Source organism: Petaurus breviceps, unplaced genomic scaffold, assembly GCF_028583685.1.
Source record: "Petaurus breviceps papuanus isolate PSGF00001 unplaced genomic scaffold, PetGlider_PUasm1.0 470, whole genome shotgun sequence".
Lineage (NCBI taxonomy): Eukaryota > Metazoa > Chordata > Mammalia > Diprotodontia > Petauridae > Petaurus > Petaurus breviceps.
In genome coordinates, this window is record NW_027186350.1 from 3819120 (window position 1) to 3837175 (window position 18056).

Consider the following 18056-nt stretch of genomic DNA (forward strand, 5'->3'; position numbering starts at 1 on the left):
GTGTTTTACCCCTAGCTCTGCTACTTCCCCTAAGTCTCCGTTCCTTCATCTGTAAAATGGTGTTGGGGCAGGGAAATGTGTGGAGGTATGGATTAGATTATCTCTCTGAGGTTCTCCTCTACTTAAAGATCATATCTAAGCAACAAGTTTACCCAAACTTGTCTCTTGTGGCAGTAGTAAATAATTAAGGCAATATTTGTTTGTAAAACCCATTATCCAGTCTTATTTTGGTCATTAGCAAAGCACAACTGACAAGCTTTATTTTCTTACTTCAAGCAAATATTTTTCCACTCTGTTTTATTATAAAAATCAACATTTCATTTGTTACAACTCAGCTTATTGTAATAATCAAAAAGGGCATTTATACAAGGTATCTGTTTTTATACAGTTTACAAGTAAAGCATTTATTTTACAAAAAAAAAAGGGAGGGGTGTATGTGCGTGTGTGTGCATAAGTGTGAGAGAGTGTGTGTGTGTGTGTGTGTGTGTGTGTGCAAGTAATAGTGAACAGGTGGATAAGGGCTGACCAAATGTTGGTCATTATATTATAAATACATCCTTGCAAAGCACCATCGTACCAAAGTCGATGAACAAGAAATACCAGCTGACTTTAAGACAATGACAAAGATTAAAGCTCAAGAAAAATGAAAAAACAAAACAAAAACACAAAGGATAAACATCTGAAAGCAGCACCAAATCCTTCATTTGCGAACAAGGCTAGTCCAGCTTAAGCTTCTTGGTATCCTCTTTATAAAATATATTTATATTTTCCCTAATAACCCAAACAATTTAATTATGTTACAATGGATTTAAGAATCAGCCTTCATTGTTTTATTGTTTTCAAAATGTGCTTCTTATTAGGATACCAGAATTAAATTTTTATTTTTTAAATCACAACCTTTGGACTAAAATGAAGCATGGACAGTTAAGCAAATGTGCACTGTCTAATTCTTTGGTGTCATCATAAAATAATTATGCTGTGAAAATATCAAGAATATAATCTACTTAAGTCAACAATTAGCTCTGGGCACCTGACAAAACTTTGACGCAAAAGGAAATTATTTATTACCTAATAGAAGGTTGGCCTAATTTTGTACTTATTTGATCATTTGCTCCCATGACAAATGAATAATAGAATAAGAACCATTTATTTTGTTTCAGACATCTAGAGCAATCATTAATTTCAAGTTACTTGGCTTAACATTGACATCCTCAGCTTCCCTCCAGTTCTAAACCTACTATATTTATGATTCAAGGCTAATGTCTCTAGAATGTTATTTAGCTAAATGTGGTTACCTATTAATTCATTAAGCTTTTAGTCAAACATCAATTTACAAAACTATCATTTTGTGCTTATTTCAAATGAAAATGACAAATCTTTTATAAACACTATCACAGAAGTCACTAATGGGATACATTTAGTGTTATTCCTTCCAGGAGCAATGAACAGTATATTAGTGAACATAAGGAAGACTAGGGTCACTTCGGGGTTAGAAGTTTGGAAAGAAATATAGGTTTCTTCCCAAGAATAAGAAGTTTTACAACCCCTTGACTCTAAATTCCCTGAGGGTATCTATACCTCAAATGCCTAATACAGGCACTTTTTGAATCCTCATATAATTATTGCCTGGTTTTATTAGCTCTGTGCTCCATTCAAGTGTATTGTTTTTGCTTACTTACAAGGCCATAAGGACTAAAAAGGCCCTAGTAAAGTCATTATAGTAAGGCCAATTGAAAGACCTTCCAATTTGGGAAGGTTGTCTTAAAATGTATGGAAATCTCAAATTCTTTAACATCAGATCTGTGCTTTGACAATTGATACTTTGTAACCATTTTTAACAAGTTAGTGGCATCTGTGAGAGTCAGTATTTCTTAGGGTAAGCCTCCAGTGCCATGAAAACCACACAAAGACTCAGAAGTTTCATTAGCAGGCAGAATAAATGCTAAAAATTGACACTGTTTTTTCAACTTTTCACAAAAATTACAATGCAAACAGAAAAATGTCACAAAAGTCACATAGTAGAAAGTGCACTGGATTTTGAGCCAGAAGACCTGGCTTTTGATTTACTATGTCTCTTTTGGCAAGTCACTTAAAGCCTCTACATTTGTTTACTCATTTGTAAAATGCCTACTTCAAAGGGACAGCTGTGTGAGAAAAGCACTTTGTTAATAATAAAGTGCTATAAAAATGTAAGAATCCAGAATCCAACATCGATAATGGTCATATTATGTTTTAGGCACTATGACTGGTTTTAGCTACAACTTAATTCTCCAACCTTGGGATTTTGTAAAATGGTGAATAAAGTCAAACTTAAACCGTCTTAAAATTTTTTCTCCCAACCATCCTCCAGTCTTTATAAACTGGTCCAAATGTCATTTCCCTGTGCAGAAAACTCTGCATATCCAGGGTATAGCAATGGCTTCCTGTTCACACAAGGTAGGGACAGAGACCAGACTTGTGATTTCACTGATGCAGGGAATGGCTGGGTAAGGAAACTCCCTTCACCAATGCAGGTCAGCAACTTTCTCAGCAAGTTAGTTTCAGAGTTGTCTCTAGTATTGAGAGGTTAAATGACCTGCACAGGGTGATACAGCCACCTTGTGTCAGAGGTGAAACTTGAACCTAAGTCTGCTCAGCTCCGAGCCCAGCTCTCCATTCACTACAATCTTGACTGCCTTTTTGCACACAAGCTGTGTTATATAAATTGTATTATCAAAGAATCATATACTTTAAAAGGCACCTTAGAAGTCACTGAAATAAAAACCCTGGTCTACTGATTCCCAGTCCAGTGCTATTTCCAACACATTATGCTACTATCCAACACACAGGATAAGGCATACTTTATGATGCGAATAAAAAAAAAACCCAACAACACAAAATATTTTAATAATATTCTTAATGCAAAATAAAATGAATTTCATTCATGTTCTACCTAGAAATCTTACTTCAAAATGTAAAACTTGATTCAAAATGAAACAAACCCTTCTCAGATTTAGCAAATTTGACTTCTCATGTGTCCATCTCTTTCTTTCCAACTAACTCTCCATTCGTCATTCATGGTCAAATAAATGTTCAGTAACTGATGTGCAGTTCACTTAGGCTTAACTGTCCAACTAGGCTGAAAGCCAAAAATACTTACACAAATTTACCTATACTGCCCTACCCAAAAAATAGTTCGAGAAACTTTTAAGGAAGAAAGAGGATACTGAAACTAAGCTGAATCACCTTCAAATGATTTTCCAATAAAAATTGGCACACAAATTAGTATTTTGCAAGAAGAGACCATTGCCATCGCAGTACAAATACCTGAACAGAGCTCTAACAAGGCAATAGTCTTCTTAGTTCATATAGTGCAAATGCCCACACAGGAACCCCACATGGTAAAGCTGCATATTAAAAAAATGTAAACATGTAGAATTCTCAAATTCTGATTGACACCCAGCTATTGACCACCTTATTCTTTTCATAAGGAACATGTTCCCCTTGTATATCACACAATAAACCTTCAATGACCAGCCTACCTTAAGATAATTGCTTTTTACATTGCTAAGGGTCATCATCTGCCTGAATATACTGTAAGACAACTGAGAGACTATCATTTATACAAAATATAGTATTGAGACCTGTTCTTTGCTTTCAATAATCTGAGGATGATTTAGAAATAACAGATTTTTATTATCTAATTACCTAGGTATTTTCAATTACTTAAAAAAGTTACTTCACTCCTGCTAAAAATATTGAACAGCTTACATTGTTTTCTCTTGGGTACTGGAACCCAGAGGGATTTGAACCATGCTTTCACAGTAGAAAAATTAGATAGTCTTAAAACTTTATAAGTTTAAATGAAAACATGCTATTTTAAGTCTGTTAATTTTTAGCAGGAAGGAACAGGAAATGTGTAAGGCGGCAGTGCTGAAATTATATCATATCTTGTCCCTGATGACTTAAAGATGCAGCAGTCTCACTATCTTGGCAGACTGAATATAAGGGATTTTTCTTTTTCCCTTCCACCTCAGTTCTGGCAGCTAAAGAGTCAACAAATAACTCATCTTCCCATTCAGTCCAAACAGATTTCTTGTTTAAATGACTAAACAACAACCATTTCAATCAAAACAGGTTTGGAGAGAACATATTTTAAAAATAAACATGAAGAGAATTAAGAATAATTTGGTTAAGGATAATCTGGAAAAAACAACAATAACCCTAATATTCACAGTGGAAAACACTAAAACTCATGCCACACAAGGAGAGGTATGTAAAAGTCATGCTGAGAAAACTGGCTTACTGAACATGAAAGAATAGAGTTAATATATAGATGATAAAACCCTTCCAATGAGTTCATTATTTTAATAGATTGTCTCCAATAGATTTAAATGCTTTGTATTCAGAAAATATATATTTATATAAAGTGATTTATATTGTGATATACACTGAAAGTACTGCAAGGATATATGACTAATTTACAATAGACTAAATTTATAATTCATAAACACTGTCTATATCATATGTCATAGAAAATATTGACATATCTGTGAGCATTGAAGGAAAGTTATCTTGGGAAAGGAAATGGATAATAAAATGTTTAACTTGTGAACATTATGCAGAATAAAGAGTCAAGTTGGAGAACTGAGCCTACTGGGAAATAGAAACAACTACAAAACATTCCAATCAGAAAACTCCTCTATAATTCATTGGAAAAAAACTTAAAAAAAAATCATGGTGCCTTGGCTAAAGTATCCATAGGATTGACTATTCTGGAAAGAAGGTAGGGCAGATGGCCTAAGGAGAATGTTAGTTTCAAACAAAGGTGGAGTTCCAGGGTAGAGGTGTGTGTGTGTGTGTGTGTGTATGTATGTGTGTGTGTGTGTGTGTGGGCATTTGCATGTGTGTGTGCACACGTGTGTGTGTGATAAATGAACACACACACACACAACTCTGTGACATGATACTGGACAAATGATGTACTCTTCCCAAAAGAAACCATCACAGAACGGACTATTTTAAAAGTATATATATATTTTCATTGCTAAATTCACTGTATTTCCTACAGAAAACAAAGTCCTTTGTTAGTAATTTTTCCTTCTCCTACCTCATATTTAAACTTTAGCGGCTGACCCTCCATAGTTAACATGAAAGATAATTAGCAACTTCAAAATACCTATGGTTTGCTGCTCTGAGATGGTCATGGACCTTTTTTTTTCTTTTTGGTATCAACAAAGCCCACATCTTACTAGACAGTGATTCATCTTTGTCTTTCTGTTTCCTATGTATATTCACAGTCACTTCCCTGGGTTTAAGGCATGTTTTGTGTGTTCAGTTTGTAAAAATAAAAATTTTTAGTACAAATTTATTTTATACAAATTTTTTTTATGGCACAAGCAGCAACTTTGCTGTTAAGAAAATATATAAATATCCTTTTCTTCTGTACAAATATCTCCAGTATTCCCCACCCCATTTAAAACTCTTATCTGTACATGGTCTGCCTCACCTTTCTCTGCTAGCTCCCTCCCCCCCTCCAGATCTCAACCAATTTGTATTTACACTTTACACTGGAGGCAGTCAGAGGAGGGGGGGGCCCTCCTCAGGAGGAGTCTGTACAGGGGGACGGTGGAGGTGGGTACAGGTGATGAGAGTAGCTCCTCTCTGTGTAAGGGGAAGGGGGGCAACTTTCATAGTTTTCTTCGGCTGACAGGTACTGGCTTCGTGGAGTAGGAGGTGGGGGCACAGGCTCAGAGTCATAGTTTAAGTCACTGGTATAGCCCTTGGCTGCTGCTGTTGTAGTTATTCTCCGGCTCGGAGCGTAATCGCTGTCACAGACATCGGTGCTGCATGGGGTGGTGGGTGGTGCAAAGTGGCGGTAACTGTACGGTCTATAGCTAGAAGGAAGAAAGAAAAAGGATGGTTTCCACTGCACAGGAAGTGATGGTCTTTTATCACAAATGGCATTAGAAATACTTCGCTATGGAAGGAAAAACTCATGCAGGAAAAGGCTTGAAAGAGCATTATTCTAATCATGCACATCAGCTCAGGCCTCTTGGGGAGGGAAAAAGATGGCAGAAACCATGGAGGAAAAAAAGGCAAATGGTATGTATGTGGGTGTGCTTACACATCAAAAAAGGGCATAAACCATCCCCCTTATCAGCAGGCAGGGACTGCTTATAAAGGAAAAAAGAAGACCTTGGAAACACACTGGCTAATGGCCATCCTGGCTGTGAAGCACCCAAGTTGTGCCATGAATAGTCCTACACTTGGAGTAAGACACTAAGTTCAAATCCTACCTCAGACACTTGCTAGCTATGTGATCCTAGGCAAGCTGCTTAACCTCTTCCTGCCTCACAGTGATCTTCATCTGCAAAATGGAGACAATAATGGAGCATTTTCCATAGGATTTTCATGAAGATAAAATGAGATAATATTTGTAAAGCACTTTGTCAACCTTAAAGTGCTATATAAATGCTAGTTGTTGCTATTGTCATTGTTATTATATGCTTTTTTTTTTATTTTTGGAGGGGAAGGTAGGGCAGTTGGGATAAAGTGACTTGCCCAAGGTCACACAGCTAGTTTTTGTGTTAAGTGTCTGAGGCTGGATTTGAACTCAGGTCCCCCTGACTCCAGGGCTGGTGCTCTATTCACTGTACCACCTAGCCACCCCCTATTGTTATCATATGAAAGAGAAGAGATTGTTGAGGTTTTTTTAAACACAGAAACTCCTTTGAGTATGTACAAGAAAAATTTGATTATCTATACTGGAGCAGTTAAAAGAATCATTCACTGTCATCTTGGGCTTTTGCTTTTTGCCACCCAACTCTTAACAATTATTCATCTTATACTTCATGAGATATGAAAACTAGAAGGGAACTTAAAAATCATTTAGCCCATTTTAGAGACGAAGGTACTGAGGGGGGTCAGAGGAGATTCAATGATTTGTTCAAGATCACATAGCTAGTTAGTGGCAGAGCCAGGACTAGAAACTAAATCTTCTAACTCCTATACTCAGTGATACGGCTAAGTGAAGACCAAGCTACTGGGAGGAAAGTGAGCTTGCTAGCAAAAATGGAGACTGAGCTGGTTCAACAGCTACTTCCTTTATCTTCCTTGCTCTCATTTTCCTGAACAAACCGTAACTCTTTTTTCATAACAATTCCAATCAAAGTATTCTACATAATACAATTTCTGTGGAATGAAGGCCAATGAAAGTGAAAGTGCATGTATGGCATGTGGAGGCAGAGGAGAGCAACAGGAGTTATGAAGGTGAAAAAAGGGGAGGCACAAGAACAAAATAAAAAACTGATGTCATCACTCTTGAGTGACTTTGGTCAGCTCTATCCTTCAAGGATCCTAACCATTCAATTTCCTTTAGGGTTTGCCTCAGAAGAAACTGTAGCAAAAAGATGGAAAACCCACAAGTCACACAGCCTGTTGGGCAGGCTCTGCAAGCTCCCGACTCTCAGTGCTGCTGTCCTATCACAGACCTCCCTGGTGCTAGCGATGCAGAGGAAAAGCACAGTATATTAAAAGAAGACGAATCTGCTACATCAGCGCCACACAGAGAAGCTACACCTGCTCTTGGCCCTGTGACCATTACCTATTTCTTATCACTTCTAGTCCCAAAGTAGGAGGCATTTTCTTCTACATAAATACCTTGACTTGTGCTAAGAACTCATGATGGTGGAAGGAAGAGGCTAAGTGTGAGGGTAGAAAAGAACTACATTACCTGTAAGATCTATGAGTAGAAGGACTATTTGAAGAATAGCCAAATTCCATGGTGTAATGTGAACGTTCTGTGGCTGGGGATGGCGGAGGGTTCAAAATCTTAAGGAAACATGATATAAATAATTAAACAGAATCACTCTAACATAGAAAAGGATAACTGGGTTCCCCCCCCCGCCACTTTCTGTCTCCTAAACACATACTCCATTCTATATAATGTACTCTTTAAAAAAAATCACGGACAACATGTGAATTCTATAGTCAACATATAAATTTCATTTAAGATGACAGAATTTTAATACAGATAATGAGACAAAAACATAATTTGTAAGATGTTTATCCAAATCGTTCTAAGAAAAGTTATAACTATTTAGGGTAGAACTACTGACATTAGAAGAGATCCTCAAAGAGGGAAATTTCTGATAGCGCTTCCCCTTATTTGACCAGTATCATGGAATGAATACCTTCAAGTCTCCTTAGAGGTCAACCCAGGACCCTTAAATGATAATAATTTTACTTGAAATTTGCAATAATACTTTTATTCAGTAACCCTTAGGCACCCTGCCCAGGTTCTTACAGACTTGTTCATTTTATTTTATTTTTTTGTCTTTTTGGAGGGGGTAAGGCAGGGCAATTGGGGTTAAGTGACTTGCCCAAGGTCACAAAGCTAGTGTTAAGTGTGTGAGGCTGGATTTGAACTCAGGTCCCCCGACTCCAGGGATGGTGCTCTATTCACTGCGCCACTTAGCTGCCCCAAGACTTATTCATTTTATAGTTAAGTTTTTGATAGTCAGGCTTATTGGATAGGAAGAAAAACTTCTTCCTTATAGTCTCATCTATTTAATTTTAAAACCAGTAATTTTCTTTCTAGGAACTGATAAAACCACAAAGACCCTGCGCTATGATGCATCATCAAAACTGATTAAAGTTAGCAAGTTACAGAAATGAATAAAATATCTAAATTTGAATGGAAATGTAAAAAAAATGAAAATAAATATTCTTAAGTTTATGGAATTTTCCAGTGTAAGCTTATTTCCCCATCTCATTTGAAGATATATTATTTTAAAGTTGTAGCTCATTTTTTGAGAGAAGGAATGCTATTACAGAAGCAAAGGAGGAAAACAGGAAGCACTAAAGGGAACATTTACCCCAGGGAAGTAGGTGCCCTTTGTACTTGAAGAACTACTAGATGATGCTCCAGTGACATGAGCCCTGTCATAGGGTGGTCCACTGCTTCCACCCATGATACTGAGGGAACTAATCATTGATTTGCCACGGGACATTCCTAGAACAAAAAAGGGGAAAAAAGCCATGCATTAATTAGCTTTTAAACTTCAAAAATCAATAACGCTACTCAACCTTATAAACCCAATAATGAAAACACAAAAAATAATAATCTAAACTCTTTCTTCCCTACATTTACTCTGACATATCTTAATGGAGAGAGTAGACATGTTTCTACAACTGAATTAACTGTATACTATTTTAATTTGACAACTGCCATTAAATCTATGGGTCTGAAATAGCTGTAGACGATTTGATAAATAATGATGATCACCACTATTATTACAATTTATGAAACCTGAAAATTTGCTTACAGGAATGCCCTGAGAAAGCTTCTGGGGGGCATTTCTCTTTTTATCCTTAAAAAGAAATTGAGGAGTTACTTGGGAAAGGGAAATTCTAGTTCCATATTTAAATATTTCCTTCTTTCTCCCTGGTCAGCTCCTGGTATCTCTGGAAGAAGAAAGGAACCCTCATCCCAGTGCTGTCATATCTAGTTATGGCTCTCTCCTATATCTCCTGATTATTCCAGGTGCTGCTATTATTGACAGAAAGACTTCTTAATTGGCTTATTTTCTTGCCTCCTATTTCTTCTCTAGCTTCAGGACCGCTGGGATTCCCTCCAAAAATAAGCCTGTAGTAATTTGTCACTTTTCCCCCCTTCTCCAATTGCATGGACATGCTGTCCTCATTTTAAGCAAAACGAACAACCTACACGTTGCAAATAGAAGAATTCTCAAGTTTTATTTGCCATTTTATAATATATCTTGTAGTCATTTTCACAAAGCAGACCTTGTATGAAGAGGACAATGAGAGGCAACAACATTTTTTTTTAAAAAAAACTCATTACGCACTACTAAGAAACAATATTATAATGGAATTTGATTTTCACTTCAATAGTTCTCCATAATTAACTCACCTGGCAGAGAACCTGACAGAGAACTAGGATGAGGCACATAACCAAGGGGCACAGATGCTGGTCCATGAACTACATAGTCGTTTGTCATTGTCTCCCCATCTCCCTTCATTCGTGGACAGAACACCCGCTGACAGATAAAGTACATGGCTCCAAACACAAAAATGGTGAGGATCACTCCAATCACTGAGCCAACTGTATTGGTGGCCTGCGGGGTTGGCTCCTCAGTTGGATCTGAAATAGAGAAGACAAGAATTCTCTAAAGAAGAGTAGCATACTATCCAGTCAAGTTAACAAGCATTTATTAAATATCTACTATGGGCCAGACACTGTACTAAGTGCTGGGAAAACAAAGAAAGGCCACAAAACAAAAACAAACCTGGGACCCACTCCCCTAAGGACCTCATGGTCTAATACCTTTCTATTAGGTCTACTGGGGGCAAGAGTCGGGGAACACAACATGCAAACAATTATGTATAAACAAGCTATTTACAGGATAAAATGGAGATAATTTTAGAGGAATGGTATTAAAATTAAAGAAGTCTGGGAAAGGCTTCTTGCAGAAGGTAGAATTTTAGCTGGGATTTGAAGGAGATGCAAACTGGGAGAGAGAGAATTCCAGGCATTGTGGGACAGTCTTGAAAATTCATGGAATTGGGAGATGGAGTATATGTGAGAGGAACAGCAAAGAAGTCAGTGTCACTAGACTGAAAAATATATGGAGGGTAGAACAGTGGAAGAGGGCTGGGAAAGGTAAGGAGTGGAACTATGAAGGACTTGAAAAGCCAAAGAGAGGATTTTATATTTGATTCTATAGAATATGGATTCACTGGAGTTTACTGAACAGAAGGTGGTAGCACAGTCAGACCTGTACTCCAAGGAAGATCAATTTGACAGCTAAATTAGGGTATGGACTAGAGTGGGGAGAAACTTGAAGCAGGGAGAACAACCCGAAGGCTAATGCAGGAGCCTAAGCATTAATTGATAAGGTCCTGAATCTATTAGGGTAGAATAAACAGGACTTGGCAACTTACTGGATATAAGGGGCAAGAGAGAGGTCAAAGATGTCCTAGGTTGTGATCTTTAGTGACTGGGAGGATGGTGTAATAGGAAATAAACAATTAGGAAGTAATAGGAAGTAAACAAGAAAGATAGTAAAAGCAGGAAGAGGGAAAGATAAAGAATTCAGTTTTAAACATGTTGAGTTTAAGATGTAAATGGAACATCCAGTTCAAGATATCCAGTGCATAGATGAAGATTCAAGACTGGAGGTCAGCAGAGGCCACCAGTTAGGTAGTGGCTCTGGGTAAGCAGACCTTAGAATCATTAGTATAGAAATGATAACTGAATCCATGGAAGGTTGATGTAATCATCAAGTGAAACAGTATAAAAGGAGAAGAGAAAAAGGCCTGGGGGACACTGAAGAACCAGCAAAAGAGACTGAAGAGGAATGGCAAAGCAGGTATTAAGGGGAAGGGGTTTATCTTGGCAAAGAGAAGGACCACCTCTTCATGTGAGATAGGAGTGAAGGAGAGAATGAAGAAAGGCCTCTGAGGGATGTGAGATAAGGAGGAAGGAATAAGAGGGAGCTCTTGGAAAATGGTCTCAACTTTTTCAGTGAAATATGAGGCAAGTTTCTCAGCTGAGAAAATAGGGGGTAGGGAAGGCATGGGAAGTTTGAGGGATGAAAAGGTTTGATAAAGCTACTATTACAATGAGCTGGATAGTAGAATAGTAAACTGATTAGGGAGATGTAAAAGGACTGCCTCACCCTAATGAGATCCTAATCAAAATTATGTCAGCATAGTTTGGGGATTTTTCTCTTGTTTCTTCAGCAACACATGAATAGGAGCAAACTGTAGATGGTGGAAATAAGCCAAAACTGAAGCTTGGCAGGACCAGAAGAGAAATAAGTCTCAGGGACAGCGTACAGTTGAACTGGTTCAACTAAGGGGTTGAGAAAATGACAAGGACTGAGAGAAACTGGGTAAAACAGACACTAATGCACTGTTGATGGAGTTGTGAATTGATTGGGAGATTCTAGCAACAAACTTAGAACTGTTACGCCCCCCCAAATTATTAAACTGTACCTACCCTTTGACCCAGCAATACCACTATGATGCTTATAACTCCAAAGAGATCAAAGAAAGTGGAAAAGGACCCATAGGTATAATATTTATAACAGCTCTTTTTAGGATGGCTAACAACTGAAACTAAGGCTTATTAACTGAACAAATTTTGGTACATGAATGTAATAGAATACTACTGGTTGCCACAAAAAATGATGAAAAGGACTGTTTTAGAGAAACCTGGGAAGACCTGTATGAACTGATATAAAACAAAGTGAGTAGAACTAGAAGCAAAATTTAAATAGCAACAACATTATGAAGACAAATGACTCTGGAAGACATAAGAACTCTAATTAATGCAATGACAAAACTATGATTCAAAAGACCTACATCCTACCCACTTCCTGACAAAGAGGTGATGGATTCACAGTGCAGAATGAGATAAGTATTTTTGGACATTACCAATGTAAGTGATCATATTTGTTTAAAAGGTTTTGATTTTGTTTTTTTCCTTTTCCCAATGGGGAGGGTGGTTTTTGGTTTGAGTGAGAAAAAAAAATGTGTTAATTGAAAAAAAAAATTTAATGTAAAATAAAAAAGAATGAAATACATTGTTTTAATAAAAGGCTGAATTACAAACCTAAATGGTGATCCCCCCCAGCAGTTATTTTTTCTTTTTCAAGCACATGCAATAAATGCACATATATATATATGCACATAAGCATACAGATTCAAAGCAAATGTTTTCTTCATATAACAAACACTCAAGATTCATCAGCCATAAATAAAGCAGGAATGAAACAAAATACTGGGAAGCAAAACTTCTCAGTATATTGAAAAAAGTAAAACAGAGTATTTGTGGATTTGAGCACCCATAACATACACAGTAATCACTGGAAGGAGTTTATTTTACTGTTAATATATTATTGGGATGGAATATCACGGCAAGAAGAGGAATAACAAAAAGTATTATATTTTTAAAAAACATTACATGGCTCCCCTTCTTTCCCCTCCCCTTTGAATGGTGATTTCAAGGATGGTAACCCCACTTACAACAATCTAGCTCATCTGACTTGTCACTGCAGTCCACATTATTATCACATTTCTTGTGCTTTCCAATGCACTGTCCATTGGTACAACGGAACTGATCAATTAAACAAAGCACTAGATAAAATGCAAAAAAATTGTCACAATTATTTAAAACACAATCTGACAAAAATTCTGAAACAAGAATTCAGGAGGTGCAAAGAAAAAACAACTACATTGCTAAATGTGACCTGAGAAAAACACCATAGGTGGAGTGAGAATATACAGGAATGAATAGAATGGAAATAAATCCATCAATAATTTCCCATTTTGTTCTTACTCGACTTCTATTTTCAATGCTATTTATGATAAAGAAGACCTAGTTCTTTTGGTTTCACTAAAGGGAGAGAGAGGATGAAAAAAGTAAGTGGAATGTTTGCTCTTCTCAAGGGAATGAGCCCCATAAATTTCGAGTATCTTGGCCAAAGATTAAGTTCCTTTTCAAATGTAGACTCTAATTAGACATTCTTCTTTTGCAACCTAGTCCCATCTTTAATTTTTTAATGACAATTACATTTTACAACTAGTACTTCTTATGCTTGAGAAATGAAAGAAAACTTTCACAGTACTGTGTTCAGAAACAATTTAGTACAAGGCACTTGAGAAACCTAATACTTATAGATGAACCAAAATGATTAATTCAAAGGAAAAGGATTTCAATTATTTTTTAAAGCATGCTTTTGACATGCACCAAAAGGTACTTTACCTTCACAGTTCTTCTCATCTGACTTGTCTTGGCAATTTGCATCTCCATTGCATCGAAGGACACCATCAATGCATTGCCCACTAGCACACTGAAACTGGGACTCTGAGCAGACAGGACAATTTAGCTCATCACTGTGGTCTTCACATTCAGTGAAGCCATCACATCTCCAAGCCACAGGGATACAGTCAATCTCTCCCGTGAAACATGTAAACTGCTGAGGGGAGCATGTTGGAGGTTCTTCAAATGAACAGAATGAAGGAGAAAAAAATTAAAACTTACTACTAGGTGCAAAATACATAGTAGCAAATGACCATAATAATCTAGTATTTGGCAAATTGAAAGATCCAAGCTTCTGGGGGAAGAACTCACTATTTTGGGGGAAAAAAAACTGCTGGGAAAGCTAGAAAGCAGTTTGGCAGAAACTAGGTATAGATAAACCAATATCTCATAATATATACCAAATAAGGTCAAAATGGGTACATGATTTAAACATAAAAGGTGATATGATAAGCAAATTAAGGGAGCATGGAAAACTTTAACTATCATATCTAAGATAAATGAAGAATTTATGTCCAAACAAGAGAGAAAGAGAGAGGATCATGGGAAGTAAAATGGGTACTCATGATTACATGAAATTTAAAGGGTTTTGTACAAACAAAATCAATGCTACCAAGATTAGAAGGAAAGCAGGAAACTGGGAAAAACATTTTTTTACTACAAGTTTCTCTATAGAGAACTGAGCTAAATTTATAAGAATAACAGCCTCTCCTCAATTGATAGTCAGAAAATATGAACAGGAAGTTTTCAAAAGAAATCAAAGCAATGAATACCTATAAAAATGCTCTAAATCTCTAATAATTAGAGAAATGCTAATTAAACCTACTCTGAGGTATCACCTCACACCTATCAGATTAGTTAATGTGACAGAAAAGGAAAATAACAAATGCTGGAGGGATGTGGAACCACAGAGATATTAATGCACTGTTGGTGGAGTTGTGAACTATTCCAATGATTCTGGAGAACAATTTGAAACCATGCTCAAAGGGCTGTGAAACTGTACATACCCTTTGACTCAGCAATAACACTACTAGTTCTTTACACAAAGAGCTCAAAGAAAAAGGAAAGGTACTTCTACGTACAAAAATATTTATAGCAGATCTTTTTGTGATGGTAAAGAACTAGAAATGGGGGGGGGCAAAACGCCCATCAACTGGGTAATGACTGAACAAATTGTGGTACAGGATTGTGATGGAATACTAATGCGCAATGACAAGCAAGATAATTTCAGAAAAACTTGGAAAGCCTTAAATGAATGAATGTAAAGTGAAGGGAGCAGAACCAGGAGAACACTGTACACAGTAACAGCAACACTGCACAATGATCAACTATGTCAGACTTAGCTCTTTTCAGAAATACAACCATCCAAGACAATTCCAAAAGATTCATGATGGAAAATGCTATCCACATCCAAAGAAAGAACCATAGAGTGTGAATGCAGATTGAAGCATACGATTTTCATTTTCTTTTTCTTTCTCATGGTTTTCCCCTTTTGTTCTGATTCTTCTTTCACAACATGACTAATGTGGAAACATGTTTAACAAGATTGTACATGTATGACCTATATAAAATTGCTTTTTATCTTAGGGAAGAGGGAGAGGAGAGAGGGATGGAGAAGAATTTAGGACTCAAAATCTTATAAAAATGAACACTGAAAACTACTTTTACTTGGAAAAAACTATCATCAATTGGAAAAAAATAAAATACTATTAAGTCAAAAAAGAAAAAAATTTCTACAGTTAAAAAATGGACAACAAAAATAAATAAGATTTATTTATATTTACAAAAAAGAAATTTATAAATTAATTTGGGGCAGAGTCAAGATAGCAGAGTAGAAACGGGACTTCCGCGTAGCTCTGGCTTCTACCTCCTCCAGTTCATGTAAAAGGTGACTCTTAACAAATTTTGGAGATACAGAACCCACAAAATGACACAGAGAAGCTAACTTCCCACTGAGGACAGCCTGGTAGGCTAGCAGGAAGCGGCCAGTGCAGCATTCTGGGAGCTGACCCAAGCCCCGCACAAACCCAAGGTTTTAGCCTCAGGGCAGTCTGACCAGCCACGGACTGGAGAGACTTCAGATCACCAGCAGCTGTGGCAGTTTCCAGAATTATCAACACATAGATGCTAAAGACAAAGTGAGAGGTCAGTGCAGTGTGGACTTTGGGATCTGGTAGTTCAGGAGTGCAGTCCAGCCTTTATCCCCTGGAGGGAGAAAACGCTGAGGTGCTGCGGCCATACAGCCACTGCCATGTGGCAGATTCAGCTCCTGGCTTGCAGACTGTAAGGGGACCAAGCAACCAGTCTAAGGGGTAATCTCTCTTGCTTTAACCTGCTTGGATCTGGATTTTGGTCTAGGGTGGAGGTCATGGGGTACATGACCAGCTTGCCAGAGTATGTGGAAGCTTCAGAGAGGGCAACCAACTAATAGCTTTGGCAGCTGCAAAAACCCCAGCGATTGGGACAAAGCTCCCCTGTCTAGTAGCAGAGACCTACTGTGGCAAAAAGATCAAAAGTCAAGAAATTGAGTGACAATATGAGCAGGCAAAGGAAGGAAAGCAAGCAGAGTAATCCAACTTTACACTCCTATTTTGGGGACAAAAAGGATCAAAGCATGGAGCAGGAGAAAGACAAAGAAGTCGGACTCCTGCAAAGGATGAAGATTCCAGCTGGAGCTAGCTCCCTGGCTGAGAAGGCTCTAGGAAGGACATCACAAAGGAAAAGGAAGTTTACAGTGTTTACCTCCACATTCTCAACCAAGGAAAGATGTTTGAGAACTCCAAAAGACAAACTGAAGAAAGGAGTGAAAAGGTTGTGGAAGTGGGAGAGAAGACTGGAGAATTGCAGAAAGAGCAGGAACCCAGAAACCAGCCTGGACATAAGGAAGCCTCAACCTCACGCTCCATGTTGGCCAGAGATGCCACCCTGACAGGTTCAAGTGAAACAGAGAACAGTGGAAGTGAGGAGAGTGCTGATGAAGAATTCACGCTGCTTCCTTTGCCACCCCAGTTGGTCCAAGGACGTTTTGAAGACTTGGAAGATGACCTTATGTGTCCTGACCTACAGCCTACCTACCAGACTTGCAACAGTGGTGTTAGTAATGATGACGATTCTGATGACAGCAGTGCAGAGCAACACAGCAGCAGTGATTCCAGGCACAACCTGAGCCTGGGTGATCATGCCAATGATGTCAACAGCAATGGACATGTCAAAGCTCAAGAACCAAGGATGCCCACCAGGGTCCTCCACCTTCCCAACTTGCAAATTACGTTAGAACACAAATACACAATTGAAAGAAGTGGAAAAGCAGGAGAAGTGAAAGAGGAAGGGGAAGAAGGGCACAAAGACCATGAAGCCAGAAGGCAATGGGAAGATGAGGAAGGCCTGCCTCCAGGCTCCACGTTGGATGATGGTTTCACCCTGTCTGCTTCAAGTGACCCAGAGAGCAAAGAAAGCGAAGGCAGATGGGAGGAAGAATTCTTTGTGGCTCCTTTGTTCCCCTCATCTAGTCCAAAACAATTGGAAGATTTTGAAGATGACTGTATGTGTCCCAGTCTACCAGGCAGATACCACATGGGGAGCCATACGGAGTCCCACCTTGCTGTATGGGGGGCTCCAGAGCAGCCTCACAGCTGCATTTTCCCTTCTGATCTTTGCCTTTGTAGGTTATGCTGAGGGGTTCCAGGGGTCACTTTCCAAACCAACAGGCAACCCCATGCAGCCAATGTCCACTCAGGCTCAGTGAAGGGCAGAGATGCTGGCAGGCCTTGAGAGGGCTTCCTTGGATTCTCTCCCACTTTCCTGCTTTTCTATTTCCCCAGTGGCAAGGGAAGTCAGTCTCCCTGCTCCTGGCTACCCTCTTCCCTCTTCAGGCAACTTTGAAGACTACTAAAAAGTGAAGTTTAAAAACACCTCAAAACAATAATAGTGAATGTGGTAAAATTATACAGAAAAAGGCATGTCCAAATGAGAGCTCCGAGAAGACTCCCTAATCCCACCACGTTACAAAGATCAGAGGTTTGAGTTTTGTCTGGGGCTTTTTGTGTTGATCATTTCTGCTGACTTTTCTCTTCCCCTTTTACCCCCTGGAGAGAAACCATTTGTAATCAGAGATGGCTTCCTGTGGGAGCATGGAGGAGGAATGATGGCAAATATTCTGGTGATAGAGAGAAAAAAATCATTTCAATAAAATTCATTTTGAAAAACCCTGAAAAAAAAAAAAGACAAA

At 38.1% G+C, this 18056-nt stretch overlaps 1 protein-coding gene across 2 annotated transcripts in view; it reads right to left on the reverse strand.

Annotated features, from left to right (window-relative positions):
- Positions 1-280: 280 nt before the first annotated feature.
- LRP6 (LDL receptor related protein 6) overlaps positions 281-18056 on the reverse strand; it is a 140960-nt gene continuing 123184 nt past the window's right edge. The window contains exons 18-23 of one of the 2 annotated variants that reach the window (XM_069101496.1): positions 13772-14008; positions 13033-13143; positions 9914-10144; positions 8859-8995; positions 7715-7812; positions 281-5876 (exon numbers count right to left, since the gene is read on the reverse strand). In XM_069101496.1, coding sequence (XP_068957597.1) covers positions 5582-5876; positions 7715-7812; positions 8859-8995; positions 9914-10144; positions 13033-13143; positions 13772-14008 — 1109 coding nt within the window. In that variant the 3' untranslated portion in view covers positions 281-5581. The remainder of the gene's footprint in view (positions 5877-7714; positions 7813-8858; positions 8996-9913; positions 10145-13032; positions 13144-13771; positions 14009-18056) is intronic. The other variant, XM_069101497.1, reaches the window with a different exon arrangement.